At 36.4% G+C, this 18,864-nt stretch overlaps 2 protein-coding genes across 2 annotated transcripts; one reads left to right on the top strand and one right to left on the bottom strand.

Annotated features, from left to right (window-relative positions):
* The first annotated feature begins 1,626 nt into the window (after nucleotides 1-1,626).
* Nucleotides 1,627-4,754, top strand: LOC108332168 (non-specific phospholipase C6). The gene is made up of 3 exons (XM_017567336.2): nucleotides 1,627-3,109; nucleotides 3,591-3,767; nucleotides 4,121-4,754. Exons 1-3 carry the CDS (start codon nucleotides 2,038-2,040, stop codon nucleotides 4,417-4,419), a joined length of 1,548 nt encoding a protein of 515 aa, XP_017422825.1. The 5' UTR covers nucleotides 1,627-2,037; the 3' UTR covers nucleotides 4,420-4,754.
* A 1,092-nt stretch (nucleotides 4,755-5,846) lies between these two features.
* On the bottom strand, nucleotides 5,847-10,418 carry LOC108330101 (mediator of RNA polymerase II transcription subunit 30). The gene is made up of 3 exons (XM_017564592.2): nucleotides 9,844-10,418; nucleotides 6,776-6,865; nucleotides 5,847-6,218 (listed from the first exon to the last, which is right to left on the bottom strand). Exons 1-3 carry the CDS (start codon nucleotides 10,198-10,200, stop codon nucleotides 6,120-6,122), a joined length of 546 nt encoding a protein of 181 aa, XP_017420081.1. The 5' UTR covers nucleotides 10,201-10,418; the 3' UTR covers nucleotides 5,847-6,119.
* Between the last annotated feature and the right edge of the window lie 8,446 nt (nucleotides 10,419-18,864).

Below are 18,864 nucleotides of genomic sequence, written 5' to 3'. Positions count from 1 at the left end.
AACCTGAGTTGTGTGGATAAGATCATTAATGAAAGGTTTGAAGATTGAATTAGCTGGAAGGATAATGTTGTTTCTTGATAATAAGTCATTGTTAAACATCCAACTTCTCATGGTAGAAACAAATATATTGATACTAAATATCACTTTGTACGTGAACAAATAAACAATAGTTACTAACCAACCTGAAACATGAAAAATTTAAGGAACTAAGGAGGTTAATTAGTGTTGTAAATGTTAACAATATTTTGGCTTAAAGAGGTATATTAGTTCATTAAGCCAAAACTGTCTATTAGGACAATTTAATTCCTATATTATATTACTTTGTTAAGTTTATTGTTTGTGTTATATGTAACTATGTGTCTAATAGTCTTAAATATCTAATGAGAAAATCATTCTGTATATCCCTCTTCTCCTAAATTTTATAAGAAACAAATTTTGCTATATGAATTCTATATAATAAAAATATTCATGTGTCATTTTATTAAATCTTCTATTATCTTAAAATATTCCTTTCTTCTTAATAATAATATATTACAAGTAAATTTATATCTTGGCAAATTATTAAATATTTTTAAAAGATAAATTTATAATTAAATGTAAAATATTGTTTTCGATAACATTAAATACCTTATACCACTTCCATGTAAAGTTAAATATTATATTTATTGAATATAATGTGTAGAAAAGTTATTAAAGATAAAAATTGAGAGATAAATTGTTATATTTTTATATATATCACGCTGTTATATTTGAAACTTATATTTTAAAATACATTTATTAAAAAATATTATTTTAAACGTTACATTTAATATATTGAAACATACATTACATCTAATAAAAATATTTGTTCAAAAATATCACATTTAACATATTCAGGTAAAATTGAATGTCAAATAACATTAAGTAATGTATTTATTAAATATAATATGTAGTTAAATTATTAAGTATAAAAATTAATAAATATATTGTGTTAAAAAATTGTACATTTATTAATATATTGAAACTTACATTACATTTAATAAATATATTTGTTCAAAAATATCACATTTAACCTATTCAGGTAAAATTGACTGTCAAATAACATTAAGTAATGTATTTATTAAATATAATATGTATTTAAATTATAAAATATAAAAATTAATAAATATATTGTGTTAAAAAATTGTGCATTTATTAATATATTGAAACATACATTACATTGTGTTAAAAATATCACATTTAACATATACAGGTAAAGTTGACTGTCAATTAATATTAAGTAATTTATTTATTATATAGAACATGTAGTTAAATTATTAAATGCAATAATTAATAAATAAATAAACAATTTATATTTAATCTATTAGTTAATTAAATATATTCTATGATTTGACAGTACAGTGTAAATAACATTTATATAATCCGAACATTGTAACTGAATTCCTATTCTATTTTATTTTACTTTTTAAACACACACTTTGATTTGCATTAGGTATTATTGGGACTTATGGGGAAAAAAATCACTTAAATTAATTTATTAGTGCCGAAAGTAGAAGAACCCAAAAAACTGAAAACTGATACTGAAAATAGAAAAATAAACTGACCCGCGAAAAAGGAGAGGGTAAGATCCTCATCATCTACGCAGAATAATCACAAAACGACACTTTCAATTCATGTTCCACTAATTGCGTTACTTTTCCTTCTGCATTGTTCATAAAAGCTGAATGAGTGAAGCAGTAAGTGAGTGAGGTATAGCACAGAACCAAACCTCAACCTCAACCTCAACCTCAACCACAACCTTATCTTCCTTCTTCTGTGTTCTGCTACCACACTATCTACACATGCAAAATCCTCCAACACTGTATCTAAAATTCTTCTCTATAAACTGCACAAAGTATCTTATTGCCGTTCTGCGCTGTTTCCACATTCAGTGATAAAAGCCTCATTCCATATTCACGTTTATATCACCATTCACTTATTCCGCATTCAGTGTTGGAAAAGCCTTTTTTTTTTTACCGACAACCCATTTGAAAAAAGGTCCCATCTTTGAGGGAAATAATGGGAGGTGGTAAATCCAGATCTTTCATTCTAGTGCTCTTTCTATTTGTGTTCTTCTGTGTTTTTGCAAGGGCGCAACAACAGCAACCTATAAAAAACGTTGTTGTTTTGGTTATGGAGAACCGTTCCTTTGACCACATGCTGGGGTGGATGAAAGAGAGAATCAACGCGTTAATCAATGGGGTCACGGGAGATGAATGCAACCCTGTTTCTACTACAGGTTCGAAGCAAGATTCGATTTGCTTCACTGATGATGCAGAGTTTGTGGATCCGGATCCTGGGCATTCATTTGAAGATGTGTTGCAGCAGGTATTCGGGTCTGGTTCGATCCCTTCCATGAATGGATTTGTGGAGCAAGCATTGTCCGTGTCTCATAACCTCTCTGAGACTGTAATGAAAGGGTTTAAGCCCGAGGCTGTGCCGGTTTATGCTGCTTTGGTTAAGGAATTTGCTGTTTTTGATAGGTGGTTTTCTTCAATTCCTGGTCCAACACAACCCAATAGGCTTTTTGTGTACTCAGCAACCTCTCATGGTTCCACAAGTCATGTCAAGAGGCAGTTAGCGAAAGGGTACCCTCAAAAAACCATCTTTGATTCTCTGCATGAGAATGGCCTGGACTTTGGGATTTACTTTCAGAACATACCCACAACTTTGTTCTATAGGAATCTGAGGAAATTAAAGTATGTATTCAAGTTCCATCAGTATGATTTGAAGTTCAAGAGAGATGCCCGAAATGGGAAACTTCCACCCTTGACTGTGATTGAGCCTAGATACTTTGACTTGAAGGGCTTACCCGCTAATGATGACCACCCATCTCACGATGTTGCACATGGCCAAATGCTGATTAAGGATGTTTACGAGGCTCTAAGAACCAGCCCTCAGTGGAATGAAACACTTTTCATCATTACATATGATGAACATGGTGGATTTTTTGATCATGTGAAGACCCCTTTTGTCAACATTCCTAATCCAGATGGGAACACCGGACCTGCTCCCTATTTCTTCAAGTTCGATAGGTTAGGGGTTCGGGTTCCTACTATTATGATCTCTCCTTGGATCAAGAAAGGAACTGGTAATCTCAAAATCCTAGTTAATTATCCTTTTTTAGCGTCTACTCTTTTGTCAAAGCAATTATTCATATTTTTCTATGATAGAGATGTGAGGAAATCATGGCCAATACTTCTTTTATCATGGGGAATATGACATGAATTTATTCCATTGGATGCCACATTAACTTTTCTGGGACCATGTTCTTTCTGATTACCAGTATTCCGGTGTCGTTACTTTAGTTTGAGTTCGATGCAGTTGGTTGATATTTCTTTTCTATGTTTGTCCTTTTCCTTGTGTTTTGAGAGAATAAGGACTAAAGGATTGTTGTTTTCTAGTCAAATTTGGTATACAAACAACAAATTGGTTTTGAGCAATAAGGTTCCAATTGCTTTGTTTACCAAATCTTCTTGAGTGCATTTGTTAGATTCTAAAGCTTCAACTGGCTTTTGATTGTTCTGACATGCCTACTAATTTTAATTTACTACTTGGTCCAAATTTCTCAGTGATAAGTGGTGCCAAAGGACCTGCTGAAAACTCAGAATTTGAGCACTCTTCTATTCCTGCAACCATAAAGAAGATCTTCAACCTTTCCTCCAACTTTTTGACCCACAGGGATGCTTGGGCTGGGACATTCGAGCATGTTGTTGGAGAGTTAAGTTCACCCAGAACGGATTGCCCAGGTATCCAACCTACCCTTTTTATGTCAATCAATTGCATTCCTCAATAATACATTACCATATGGATTACAACGTGATAAAGTTGAACATAGATAGCTTATACAAAAGAGGGGAGACTTCATCAACTTTGACTAAAACTTTCTGAATAAGAATTTTTATATTATCATTTAATCATAAACTGTGATGTATAATCAGTTTATTAACTTTAATAATAGCTACCTTAAAAGTTTATGCTTATCATGATTTCTGATTGGTTGACAGTGTAATTTTTGTTAGACTGCCCTGCACAGAAATTAAACTCAAAACCTTATATTATGTGTAACAAAGTATTAAGGCTGGTAATGTGTGTATTTCAGTGACTTTGCCGGACGTGAACCCTCTAAGGAGCACTGAAGCAAAAGAAGATGCAGGCCTGTCTGAATTTCAGAGTGAGGTAGTTCAATTGGCAGCAGTTCTTAATGGGGATCATTTCTTGAGCAGTTTCCCTGATGAAATGAGCAAGAAGATGAGTGTGAAAGAAGCTCATGAGTACGTTCGAGGAGCTGTCTCAAGGTTCATAAGAGCTAGCAAAGAGGCCATCAAGTTAGGGGCTGATGAATCTGCCATTGTGGATATGAGATCCTCTCTCACTACTAGGTCTTCAGTTCATAATTAATACAAGCAAAACAACAAAGAGAAAATAAAGTTGTGGCTACCACTGTATCTAAGATAGTTTTAGGTAATCTGATCATTCTTGTGCTAGATTTTTGCTGTTGTGAAAGTGGAATGCTATAGAAGAGTGAAAGTGGAATGCTATGAGTATCAGTTGGTTGTGAAAGGACGGAAGTCTCTCTAGGTGATAAAGTCTCTGCCTGATAGAATTTAAGGAAATTTAAGAAAAAAAATCAAGAAAATGATGGGTTGGCAAGTGAGTAATTTCGAAATAGAAAACTCCAATGTTGTACAAAGTACCAACTCAATAATATAAATGAAGCTCCATTAGTTTGTTCAGATTTGCCTGTATAATGTGAATTTCTTGAAGAGAGACTCGGGAAGGATAGACAAACGAAAAGTACTGTCTCTTTCACCAACTGAGATTTAGTTTCAATGTGATGTTAGAGATGCAACTAATGAAGTTAAATTGTTTAAACTTATTTGATATGGAGTATTTTTTTAAAATGGGTTTTGGCGCTTGTGTTGTTTTCAACAGGGAGGAGAGTTATGTTCCTTCTGCAGTTACACACAACTTAAGCCAATATCCCAACTATGGTCGATATGCAAGTGGCTAGAGTTGGATATACTAATCTCGTTTGATATATTCGAAAATCATAAATAACAGTTTTTGTTTACCCACCATCACTACCCCTCTTGGAGTGGAAATGCTGTGGTAAGAACATCTTACCAGGGGGATTAGTCTGCTTTAATTGTGAAAGGTGGCACATATTCTGGACGAAGAATTTCTGCAACATGCCGAATTTCATGAAAAAAGGACACCAGAACATACCCTGCAGGACATATATAATGAGATTTACCGTACCATGAGATGCTAATGCTTTGACAAAGTTTATTAATATATATATTTCTATTACAAAGTAGAATACCAAATAGTATGTGAGATCGTGACACTTAATTATATCTGTAAGTCATTCTTCCCGTAAAAAGTGGTGAGGAATATATACCTTTTGCAATTCGTCGGTTCTGGACAATTGGACTCTCTTTTTTCATTTTTAAATTGATACTATTTCTCCTTTGAATTGTCAGGCAAACTTTAAAAATATCTTCAACTAAGATACCGATTAATTTCCTTATCATTCAATCATTAACTTCTAAATTAAGTGGTAGACCCATCCATATGTTTGGATGCACGATTGAAAAGCTGAACGCGCATAAACAACCCTATCCTTTTGCATACAATACTTGTGCATAACCACACATAATATTTAGTTGCTGGTTCGTTATAATTGCATGTGAACCGGAGATGTAATTTGTAAGACCAAACATGCGCCAAGAACACCACCTTCCCATTCCATTTATATGTATTCCTCAACCAAATAAACAGATTTGAAACATGCAGTGTATTTACGAGTTATAAATTGAAAAAAATGGTGAAACAAAAGTTTCATCTCAGACAAAATACAGGAATCCTTCTCTAAGGTTCAAAAGAAAGTACAATTTCTTTTACAAAATTTATAAGGAAAAAATCTACAAAATACAAACTATCATCATTAAGAATTTTCTAAACACATAAGATGAGAACATATTGAGATCAACTTATACACCTTCATATGGAAAAGTTAAAAGCCTTATTGTCATTTACTCAGAATCAGGTTTCCATATTGGTGACCGCTCCACAAATTTAAGTATTCCTCTCATACTTTAGGTTGATAAAGGACTTTGCCATGTTGATATATCAGTGATAAGATCACGCAGTTGACCTATTAGTGTCTTCAAGAGCAAGTTCTTGTTGGCAAGCTCCTACATTTATGAGAAGATGTTCAATGTTTACCACTGAAGCAATTAAAAAAGAAAAAAAGACAATCTATCAACCACTTCAGCTCAGATGCTAAATATGGTTGCAAAATTAGAGATCCGTTGGTGTCTTTTTTTTTTCTCTAATGAAAAAGTATTGTGCTAATTAAATAAATTTAAAAGATTCATAAAAAAATGTAATTTAAAAACGAAGAAAACCTAGAAAGTCTATATTAGTGTTAAGAAGCTAAAAATAATAGCAATATATATAAAAAAATAATCTCCAAAATGGTGGTGTTGTATCATAATTATCTTTTTAAAGGTAATACCAATGGGTCATAAATTGTTTCAAAAATAGGCCAAAATTACAAAACACATAATAAGGAAGACACTAGATTCAGTTAAATCTTAACATAATATGACTGAAGTAAATGCTTCTGAATTCCAACAAACTAAAATCTGTTCACAAAACGACAATTTCAAAGCTCAGCCGTTGTAAAGAACAGCGTCAAAGCATAGAGATAAAGATTAATACATTTATTAAAAACCTGGTTCAAACCTACCCTTCTTAGAGATGAGGCTCGCTCCTCCAACTTGTCAATTTCAGCTTCATCTGCAGGGCTAGCAGCTGAACCGGTATCAAATGATTTTGACTGCAGTACAAACCACGTTAGTTTAACAAGAAAACAAAAGCTTCACTTGACAAAATTTAGTAGTAAAGCTCACAAAAAGAATACATACATAAATATTTAAGCAAATAAGTGACATGTATGAATGAAAAATAACCTGCGAGTGTATCTACCAATATCTTTTGTGTCAATTTACACTATGTCTTCTATATCTACATTAAGGAGAGTTTGTCTACCAATATCGTTTGTGAATAATCCTTTAACTCCAACCATCAATATCTTCAAATTCCAGTTGATGGTACCGCAACATTGCAGAATTATGTTTAGGAAATAATGAATTTATACAAAGTAATTTGTACCAGTCGGTTTAATATTCTTTTAAAACTAATATTTTAAAGATGAGTTGTTACTGAATTTTTTATAATCATATTAAGCTTAACCCTGTTTTTTTTTTCACCCCCGTTTTTAAAACGACATCAAATTGAACCTTAGAATAGAGTTTGAATCATCATTTTACCTTCTCTAAAAGATATCCATGAAATTAAGATTGAATTCACAATCCATCAGCTAAAACTCTGGTTTAGCAAAGTAATAACTAATTAATTATCATTCCTGGGGTGTTTAGGTAATAAAACGTAGAGAAGTAGATGGCCAAAAGTCAATAAGCCACTTAAAATTGGAGTCAGCTCTGGAACATTAACAAGAGCGTACACACAGTTTCATACTTTTCATTATATTATTGAAGCACAATCAATGTTATCGGTATTGACAACCCGCAAAATCCTTTACAAAAGTATGAAGAAGCATTGTGGACAAAAAAACATACAATATATCCAGATAGATAAATGCAGAAATATAATTGCAATGTAAAAATAATGAAAGACAGTCATACAGTTAATGATACAATACAGTGAATAATAATAATAATAATAATAATAATAATAATAACAAGTTTAGAAATTCGAATAACATTAAAATCAATGCAAAACACCAGAAACGACAAGGCATAGGCCTTGAGTAGAAAGAAGAAAAAGAAGGGGGAGAGAGCGGTGCTACAGAACCAAAGAGGAAATCAAGAAAAGGAAAAAGGGGGGAGGGCGACACTGTACTGGGACAACAACAGCACTGCAGTGGAATACTGGCAGCGGAATACGTCTAAAGCTCTGGAATACACTGCAGGCAGCAACAGAATAAGCCAAAGGAAGTGGCAGCAGCAGTGTCACTTGAGGCTGACCACAACATCTACGGTTGCTTAAACAGAACAGATCTGTATTTTAGGTTGTGGCTGGTATCTTAGGTTTGTTAATTTTGGATTGGGTACACCTGACCCTTTTTCTCAAAATATAAAATTTAAGAAGCCTTGGTCAGTGTGACCAGAACTGAGGGTAGCAACACCAACCATGGTCTTTCCATGAGGCCATTCTACAACTTCCATAGCTGTCACTAGCCATCATGGAAAACCCAATTCGCCACTACCATGCAGTGGTGGGCAGAAAAATAAAATCTGTCACCCCTTTTTCCATGGTTGCTTTTTTTAACACTGACCACCATGAGTGAAACTTGCATGACTCAACAATCAGCAACTTGATCCCCTAAACTTACAAACTGACATGAATCCTGCAGAAATGCCCCCCATGTAGCCAATAAACGTGATTTGGTAAGTCAAGTAGTTGAGTTGCTGACTTCAGAATAACAATAGGTTGCTTGCATTGCTTCCAAAGCACACTGAACGTGAATTCACAGTTAGGCATGCATTCACGTTGATTGTACATTGGAACATGTGATAGCCCCAAAACACACTGAATGACATTTCTGCAACTGACCTATAGTTGACAGGAGTTCCTAACATTTTAGCCACTAAACATTGAAGGACACTGCATGTTTAGTGAAACTATGGTCTTTCAGATTTCTGAACTCTGTAACTAAACATCACATTTCAGTTTAAACCCCTGGGACCATCACAATTTGGCACCCATGAATGTTGGAATTACAATAAAGTGATGGCACCAACTTTAAGCTGAAAGATCTTAGTTTCTATAATGTATCAAATGAATATGCACGTTAAAAATTGACAACCACAATACATCCTAAATATCAAGAGTAGGACTTTCAATAGTGCATGACAGTGACATAATAATGCTGTTGTGACACAGTGGAATCAGGGGCCGCACAGTGGTCACGATCACTTGAGGATTGCAGCAGGATACCACTGCAATGCTGTGATGTCAAAACCCCTTCTTGCTTAGCTGTTAGGCTTTTTTTTTTTTATGGGAAGCGGGCATTTCAGGATTTTGGGGGAACACAACAAAAAGGAGCGAGACCTGCATTTATCTACATCCCTCCTCTCTAGCGAGAAGACCTACATTCTCCCTGTCTCTGGATATGAGGAGACATACTCCCTCTTTCTGGCTAGACATATTACCTATGTCTTTTGTTGATATTTACTTGTATGTTTTGTTTTAGACATAGCAGTAGTTCGACTCTCCCTGGATTGAGATCTGAAAAGATTTCAAAAATATAGTATCGCATAGCAGTCGATCTTAAAATATTATTTGAATTTTTTTATACAGTTTAAATTTTTTTATTGTCAATTATGAGTAACGATTATTTAACAACTCTCCATCATCGAAAATTTAAACTGTATAAAAAAATTCAAATAGCATTTACTATATTTTTGAAATATTTTCAGATCTCAATCCAGGGAGAGTCGAACTACTGCTATGTCTAATCCAATTCAATCCAATTCAACCCAACATCTTATCCTTTTACATTAACAATTTAACACCACATTCATGCGTACAACCACAAGGCAGCATCGACTAGTACCTCTCCCACCCTCTCAGCTCAATACAGTTTATTGCATTTAGCTTCGGAACATAATAACCTCTCAAAAAAGTTCACAAGATCCACGAATCAACAGAATTGATTGTTAAAATGCATTTCACAACAAAGCAAACACGGTATGGAGATTCAAGAGAAAGTCAACGAGCGAAATCGTGTACCTTCTGGGAGTTAGGAATGGCAGTGAGAATTGTCCGAAGCGTGGCGACAGCGTTCTTGTACCGCAAGCGAGCCTCTTCGAGGGCGCCTCCAGCGCCGGCAGAGGCTGTTGCGCCGTCAGAGTGAAGATTTGAGTTGTCTGAAGCGGAGTCAGTGGTGGCGGAGGGGGCATTGGGGGAGGTAGAAGTGGCGGAGGGAGAGGTGGACCAAAGAACAGGGTTGCAGAGCTCGTCGTTCATGGAAGAGAGGATCTGGAAAGCGAACTCTATGGTTTCTTCCAAGTACTTCTGCCCTTCCATCGCCAACTCCTGCGTCGTTTTCGACCTCAACACCATGCCGTTCCCCAATTGTTCTTCCATTCTAACCCCCCACACTAATTCAGCACCAAAACCACTAGATTTAGAAATCCTAAAACCCTAACCTCTTATAGATTCAAAGATATAAACAATGGCGAAAAAATCTAAACCAAAAGATGAAAACGTTGACAGCAGGATTCATTTCAGGTCTGCCTCCTTAGCCACTCGGACATATCGACGCTTTACCTCTGCGTTTTCCATTCCTTTATATTGTCTAATACTGTGATATCTCATTTTGCAATTTTAAGCAAACTTTGATTAATAAGAAAAATGTAGGCTAAAAATAATGTATTTTTTCTCCCATTTATCATTTTAAATATAAAAAAATTACTAACTTACAACACTCCTCTTTTTTCTAATTCTACCCTTAATCTTGCTTAATTGTTTGATAAATATTTTATTGACATTTTAAATAATTTTAAATAATTATTTTGCATTAAGATTGTATTATATTTGTTCTATTTAAGTTGTAGGAAGTTATAGTAATTAGGCTTTATTTCTGTTTTGATTAGTTTACACTGATATTTTCTTTTCTTTTATTTCATTTAATACTTGTGGTTGAACGTGTGTTTTGCGATGATCGTATGACCCTTGATTATACGAGAGAAGAGGATGTAGTAGATGCTTCGGATGCTTAATAAAGATGCAAAAGTGGAGAGCAGCTTTGGGTTTATTTGAAGCTTTGAGTTATAAAATTTAAAAAATAATGTAAATGGATTAATTTTATTTCTTGGTTTATTTGATTAATTTTTGGGATTTTGTAATTGGATTATATTTTTGGTGAAGTTAGAACTTTATTTAAATTCCCCAAGATTCAAATGTCGAAATTTTTAATTGGCACAATTTTCCGCATTAAAAGGATTTTAAAATATCTTACTCTAAATATGATTCGTGACACTCTAAAATGGAGCGTTACAATAAAAGACTCTACTATTTTAAAAACGATTTTTTAACACTATTTTGACAACGCCACATGTCACGATTCCATTGGTCCATTTTGAATTTAATTTTTTTTAAAAGTGTGGTTGAAACTGAGTAGGGTTTCTTAAAGTTGAGATTCCAAATATACCCCTGATCTTGTTTCATCTGGAATGAACATTTTGTCTTATTCTCGTGGTTGACTCTCTTCATTTGCCGTTGTCGCTCTTGGTTCTCTCTCTGTCTCCCTCCATTTTCGTGAAGGTCGTCTTCTTCATTGAGGTTGTTGTGCAAAATGGCAACGTCCCGTGAGCATGGTCCGTCGAGCAAGGTAAATGCTTTCTCCTACAATTTCCTTCGTTGCGTTTTGGGTTTGGGTTTTGGGTTTGGGTTTGGGTTTGGGTTTGGGTTTGTGTTGTTATGGTTTTTGGGTTTTCGTGTTTTGCTTATTCTGTTTTGGTTGATGCAGTTGATCGTTCGTCACTCTTTTTCAACAAAGTATATATGTACTTTGAACGAACGTTTGACAGACGAGCAATGGTCACTGATTGCGAAGACTCCATTTGGGTGGTTTTTAGATTTGGGTGTTAATGTTAAAGTATGTAGGAATATATTGAGTGAGTTATTGGTTAAATGGGTGGATTCCAGTAGTGGTTTTTTAATTGCAAATAAAGTTGTGAATATCAATGAAAAGGATTTTTGTTTAGGATTGGGGTTGAGTTCAGATAGTGAAAATATTAACATAAAGAATGAAATGGAAAGTAGTACATGTGTGAAATACATAGGTAAAGGAACACGAGATTTGAATTTGATATACAAACTTTTAATGAGAAAACACAAGAAAATGATACCTTGTTCTCATTTTTGTAGCCTTTACATATTGGTAGGGATATGTGAGATCTTATTTCCAAAACGTAGCGGAAGAGTGTTTCCCATAATGTTTAAAATTGTTGACAATTTAAGTGGTTTAGGTAATTATTGTTGGGGTAGTCTAGTTTATCGTTTTTTGTTACGTAGTTTGTGCAAAACTTCAGAAGCTTTGAAGAAAGGAAAAGGTACAAGGAACATTTACGTTGATGGTTGTGTTTACATGCTGCAGGTAATTATTATTTATTGATTTAAAATGTTTTTTTCTGTTGTGGGTTGCATATTCTTTTTTCGCTAAATTTTAAGATGAACTAAGTTTTTAGGTATGGTTTTGTGAGCATTTCATTCCTCCCGAAGGTCCAATAGAAAAATTTCCAAGAATATTGCATTGGATATGAATAGAAATGTGGGAGACAACTTCGTAAAACGAGTTATGGAGACGAGTGTGGTACGTGGTTTGTTGTTTGAGTTTTTGATGTTATGATATATTGACAAAACTTTTATACTATGATATATATGGTTAAATTTCAAGTTCATGATTATGTTTATGTTGGTGCTTCAAGCAAGGATAAGAAGGATGAGAAGGATTACCGACCAACACCAAAAAAAAAAGAATGACAAACCAACACCAAAAAAGATACAAAAAAGAAAACGAAGAGAAAGTTTGATGATAAGAAGGATGAGAAGGATTACCGACCAACACCAAAAAAAAAGGGGATGACAAACCAACACCAAAAAAGATACAAAAGAAAACGAAGAGAAAGTTTGATGCGTGCCTTAGACGATCAAGAATTTATAATTGAAGAACTTAAAAGGAGGGTTGATGGTCTAGAGGCATAGTTGGCTGAAGAGAAGGCTAGAAGAAGAAATAAAGATCACGGTGGATAGAGTGCGCCTCGTACAGAACCATCCATGAACAATGGGTTTGTTTCCCCTAGTGGCATTGACACAAACCAACCTCCTTTGAAGACATATGTGACGATTGGATCACGAAGGCGTTACAAGGGCAGAGCACTTAAGACTCCATACACTTGAACTGTAGTGCTTAGAATAAAAAATGAGTCATATTTGTATTCATATGTTAAGAGAAAGTCAAACAACATTCTACATAGATGAACAACTGAGTGTAATGTAACCTATTTGATTGAATGATATAAAATATGCATATTTGCTTACATTACATATTGCTATTTTGAATTGAAATGTTATTGCGTTCATTGTTGTTATTGTGAAATAAGGTTTTGTTTGGAATGTTAATCAATAAATTGGCCAATTTGATTGAGTAGGAATGATGTTTATGATGGATGAATGAAACTTTGTTTGTGAGATGTAGAACTTAGCCGAAGTTCCTAACAAATGTGCTTCAAAAAACACTATAGTAATCGTTTACATGGGCCTGGTAAACGATAACGCGAGTGAATTCTGTGTTTTGTACAGAAAGTTGCACTACATGAGCTAGTTGTGGTGTCCTGGGTGACCACTGACAAAATGTGTTACTTTCTCACATAAGTCCAGTGCTCTTGACTTGATTCTGCTGTTTAAGTGTGAGTAGAAGGTGGGAAGTGATGTTTGGTAACCCCAAGATGGTGGCAAATATCTTAGTTTCTGAGATGTGCAAGTTGGAGGAAGTGCCGAGATTTGGTCCTGAAAAAACACTATGGTAATCATTTACAGTGGCCTGGTACATGATTACGCGAGTGAATTATGCGTTTTGTACAGAAATTTGCATTGCAGGAGCCATTTATGGTGACCTAGGTGACCAATGACAAAATGTGTTACTTTGTAACATAAGTCCAGTGCTCTTGAGTTGATCATGCTATTTAAGTGTGAGTAGAGTTGTAAAGTGATGTTTGGTGACCCCAAGATGGTGGAAGGGATCCTAGTTTGTGAGATGAGCAAGTTGGGGGAAGTGGTGAGTTCTGGTCCTGAAAAAACATTATGGTAATCGTTTACATGGCCTGGTAAACGATTACGCGAGTGAATTCTGTGTTTTGTACAAAAAGTTGCACTATAGGAGCCAGCTATGGTGACCTGGGTAACCACTGACAAAATATGTTACTTTTTCACATAAGTCCAGTGCTCTTGACTTGATTATGCTGTTTAAGTGTGAGTAGAGGGTGGCAAGTGATGTTTGGTGACCCTAAGATGGTCGAAGGTATCTTGCTTTGTGAGATGTGCAAGTTGGGGGAAGTGCTGAGATCTGGTCATGAAAAAACACTGTGGTAATCGTTTACAGTGGCCTGGTAAACGATTACGCGAGTGAATTCTGCGTTTTGCACAAAAAGTTGCACTGTAGGAGCCAACTGTGGTGACCTGGGTACCCACTGACAAAATGAGTTACTTTCTCACACAAGTCTAGTGCTCTTGACTTCATTCTGTTGTTTAAGTGTGAGTAGAGGGTGGGAACTGATGTTTGGTGACCCCAAGACGGTGTCTTAGTTTGTGAGATGAGCAAGTTCGGGGAACTGCTGAGATCTGGTCCTAAAAAAGAACTGTGGTAATCGTTTACAGTGCGCTGGTAAACAATTACGCGAGTGAATTCTGTTTTTTGTACAGAAAGTTGCACTACAGGAGCCAACTATGGTGACCTGGGTGACCACTGACAAAATGTGTTACTTTGTAACAAAAGTCCAGTGCTTTTGAGTTAATCATGCTATTTAAGTGTGAGTAATGGGTGGGAAGTGATGTTTGGTGACCCCAAGATGGTGGAAGGGATCTTAGTTTGTGAGATGAGCAAGTTGGGGAAAGTGTTGAGATTTGGTCCTGAAAAAACACTATGGTAATCGTTTACAGGGGCCTGGTAAACGATTACGCGAGTGAATTCTGTGTTTTGTACATAAAGTTGCACGGCAAGAGCCAATTGTGGTGTCTTGGGTGACCACTGAAAAAATGTGTTACTTTCTCACATAAGTCTAGTGCTCTTGACTTGATTATGCTGTTTAAGTGTGAGTAGAGGGTGAGAAATGATGTTTGGTGACCCCAAGATGGTGGCAAGTATCTTAGTTTGTCAGATGTGCAAGTTGAGGGAATTGCTGAGATCTGGTCCTGAAAAAACACTACGGTAATCGTTTACATCAGGCTCGTAAACGATTACGCGAGTGAATTATGCGTTTTGTACAAAAATTTGCACTCCAGAAGCCAGCTGTGGTGACCTGGGTGACCACTGACAAAATGTGTTACTTTGTAACATAAGTCCATTGCTCTTGAGTTGATCATGTTGTTTATGTGTGAGTAGAGGGTGGAAAGTGATGTTTGGTGACCCCAAGATGATGAAAGGGATCTTAGTTTGTGAGATGAGCAAGTTGGGGGAAGTGTATAGTTCTCGTCTTGAAAAAACACTGTGGTAATCGTTTACAATGGCCTGGTAAACGATTATGCAAATGAATTTTTTTTTGTACAGAAAGTTGCACTACAGGAGCCAACTATGGTGACCTGGGTGACCACTGAAAAAATGTGTTACTTTGTAACATAAGTCTAGTGCTCTTGAGTTAATCATGATGTTTATGTGTGATGTTTGGTGACCCAAGGATTGTGGCAAGTATCTTAGTTTGTGAGATATGCAAGTTGGGGGAAGTGCTGAGATCTGGTTCTGAAAAAACATTGGGGTAATCGTTTACAGGGGTGTTGACCCAAAACTTGTTAGTCGTTGCTAGGACTCGGGTTCAATCCCCAAATCCCCGGCAACGACGCCAAAAACTTGTTAGTCCAAAAACTTGTTGGGCTCGATTTCGGCAAGTGCACCGAATCGTTCAAGTAATAAATCGGTAAGACCGGGTATCGTTTTCCCAAGAGACTCGTAATACTAAAGAATTGTGCGATTAACAACTCATATAGACTCAATAACATAACATCAATTTACAGAACAAGTGCAGAAACATAAATTCATACATAATTACAAGGTTTGGACTTTGGTATTGAAGACACTTTGAAATGGAAAAGACTAGAAATGGTATGAAATGACATTGTTAAGGTTAGTTTTCACCAATGCACTCTTGTGTATGACTAATTTCATCTCCTCTCTATCAATTTACTAAAGTCAATCCACTAAAACACTCTAGCCCTAATCTCTTAGGTGAAAGAGCCTAGGTTTTCCTTATCAAACTCCAATCCCTTGGACAATCTAACAAGCAAAACCCGCATTAAAGAGCTGGGATCTAAGACAACATGTGAATCATCTTCCATCCCTAGAATCAATGAACCACAAGGACTCCTATTTCAGTTCTGGGTTTCATCTTACGTCCCCATAATCCATAAAACCCCAAAATCAAGTCATGAACGTCCCCATTACATGCAAGCTTTAAGATCGGAAACAAGAATACTAGCAATTGATAGAAAAGGCATATATATAATCAAATCATTCAACAATTACACAAGAATTCAAAGGCTACAACTAATCCCAACAAGATGGGTTTGGTTCTCCATTTCCATGGAGAACCCTAAAGCTTACAAACATGGAAGATGGAAGAAGAAGGAGACCCAAAGGAAGAGGAGGAGATGTTCCCACAAGCTCCTCGCGCCCTCCATGAGCTCCAGCCGTGAAATCGCACCTCCAAAGAACCAAAGACCGTAACCCCTTCGCGTTTCTGGGTTAAATAAGTTGTCTGCCACATCAGTAAAAGTCGCGTCCGGCGCCCTCTGTCAGTCGCGCCCGGGCGCGAGACTCTCGCAAAAAGTCGCAAAAAGTCGCGCCCGGCGCCCCTCTGCGCCCGGCGCAAACCATCTGGATAAATTGAAAGTGAACGAGCGTCCTCTTCTCTGGCCTGGACGAGCGTCCTAAATCTTGGACGAGCTTCCTCTTATCCCTCTGGACGAGCGTCCTCTTAGCTCTTGGACGAGCGTCCACTCTCTTGCAGGACGAGCGTCCTCTCTGCTGGCTGGACGAACGTCCAATTCTGCTGGCTGGGACGAGCGTCCTCTTCTGCCTGGCTGGGAAGAGCGTCCGCTCGTGCTTCCACTTTGGACGAGTGTCCGCTCTTCTGCCTTCTGCATGAGCGTCCGCTTGTGCTTCCACTCTGGACGAGCGTCCTCTCTCCTGGCTTCTGGACGAGCGTCCTAGTCTTTTTCTGGATGAGGACGAGCGTCCTCTTGCTGGGGACGAGCGTTTCTGCATGTGCTTGCTTTGGTTTGCTCTATACATTGTTGGAGACTCTTCCAAGCTCATTTTTAGCTACAAAATAAGGGATTATTGATGAAAGTACATCAAAGTAGCCAAAAACACAATTATTTAGAAAACAAGACAAAAGAAGAGGATATAACAAGTTATAAGTTAGAAAGGAGTTGATTTTGCTACTAAAATGATGCTTAAAATATGGTAAAATTTAGCATTATCAAGGGGCCTAGTAAACGATTACGCGAGTGAATAATGTGTTTTGTACAGAAAGTTGCACTATAGGAGCCAGTTGTGCTGTCCTTGGTGACCACTGACAAATTGTGTTACTTTCTCACATAAGTTTAGTCCTCTTAACTAGATTATGCTGTTTAAGTTTGAGTAGAGGGTGGAAGTGATGTTTGGTGACCCCAAGATGCTGTCAAGTATCTTAGTTTTTGAGTTGTGCAAGTTGGGGGAAGTGTTGAGATCTGGTCGTGAAAAAATACTCTGGTAATCGTTTACATCAGGCTGGTAAACGATTACACGAGTGAATTCTGCATTTTGTACAGAAAGTTGCACTGCAGGAGCCAACTGTGGTGACCTGGGTGACCACTGAAAAAATGTGTTACTTTCTCACATAAGTTCAGTGCTCTTGACTTGATTATGCTGTTTAAGTGTGAGTAGAGGGTGGGAAATGATGTTTGGTGACCCCAAGATGGTGGCAAGTATCTTAGTTTGTCAGATGTGCAAGTTGAGGGAATTGTTGAGATCTGGTCCTGAAAAAACACTACGGTAATCATTTACATCAGGCTAGTAAACGATTACGCGAGTGAATTATGCGTTTTGTACAAAAAGTTGCACTAGAGGACGCAGCTGTGGTGACATGGGTGATCACTGACAAAATGTTTTACTTTGTAACATAAGTCCAGTGCTCTTGAGTTGATTATGCTGTTTAGGTGTGAGTAGAGGGTGGAAAGTGATGTTTGGTGACCCCAAGATGGTGGAAGGGATCTTAGTTTGTGAGATGAGCAAGTTGGGGGAAGTGCTGAGTTCTGGTCCGTAAAAAACATTGTGGTAATCGTTTACAGTTACCTGGTAAACGATTACGTGAGTGAATTCTGCGTTTTGAACATAAAGTTACACTATAGGAGCAAGCTGTGATAACCTTGGTGACCACTGACAAAATGTGTTACTTTCTCACATAAGTCCGGTGCTTTTCACTATATTTTATTGTTAACATGACCATTACACTTTTGGTTATCTAACTTGGTATATTGTTTTAAGTATTTATGATAAATAATTAGTAAAAGCTTAAAGTAAACATTCATGATGAAAACTTTAAGTCTCCGTAAAGCACTTTGTTATGATAAACATTAAAATAAGGAAGTAGTAACACAGTAATCCATGGTTGTTTGTAATGAACGAAATAAACAATAAACAAGCAATTCTAATAACGAGGTTCGCTATCAAAGTCGTTTCGCATGTGCTGTAGTTGTTCCTCGGTGTTCCCAACTTGCGATTGCAGCCCGTCAAATCTTGTCCCCATGACCATGTCCATGTTTCCAAATCGCTTTTCTAAGGCATCAAATCTTGTACCAACGACGGTCTGCAGTTGTTTGATGCGATTTATGACATCATTTAGTGTTGTAGAAGAACCAACTTGTTCATTATCCTCGTCTTATCCGCATTGATGTTGTTCATTGGGGGGCGTTGTCTTTGGGAACCCATACTATGTCATCATTTTGCACATAACCAAATGAGGCTACAACTTCATATCCCATTTTTTGCTTGAA

Source organism: Vigna angularis, chromosome 4 (genome assembly GCF_016808095.1).
Source record: "Vigna angularis cultivar LongXiaoDou No.4 chromosome 4, ASM1680809v1, whole genome shotgun sequence".
NCBI classification, from domain to species: Eukaryota; Viridiplantae; Streptophyta; class Magnoliopsida; order Fabales; family Fabaceae; genus Vigna; species Vigna angularis.
Note: the sequence above shows the minus strand (reverse complement) of the source record. Positions and strands in the feature narration are given on the sequence as shown.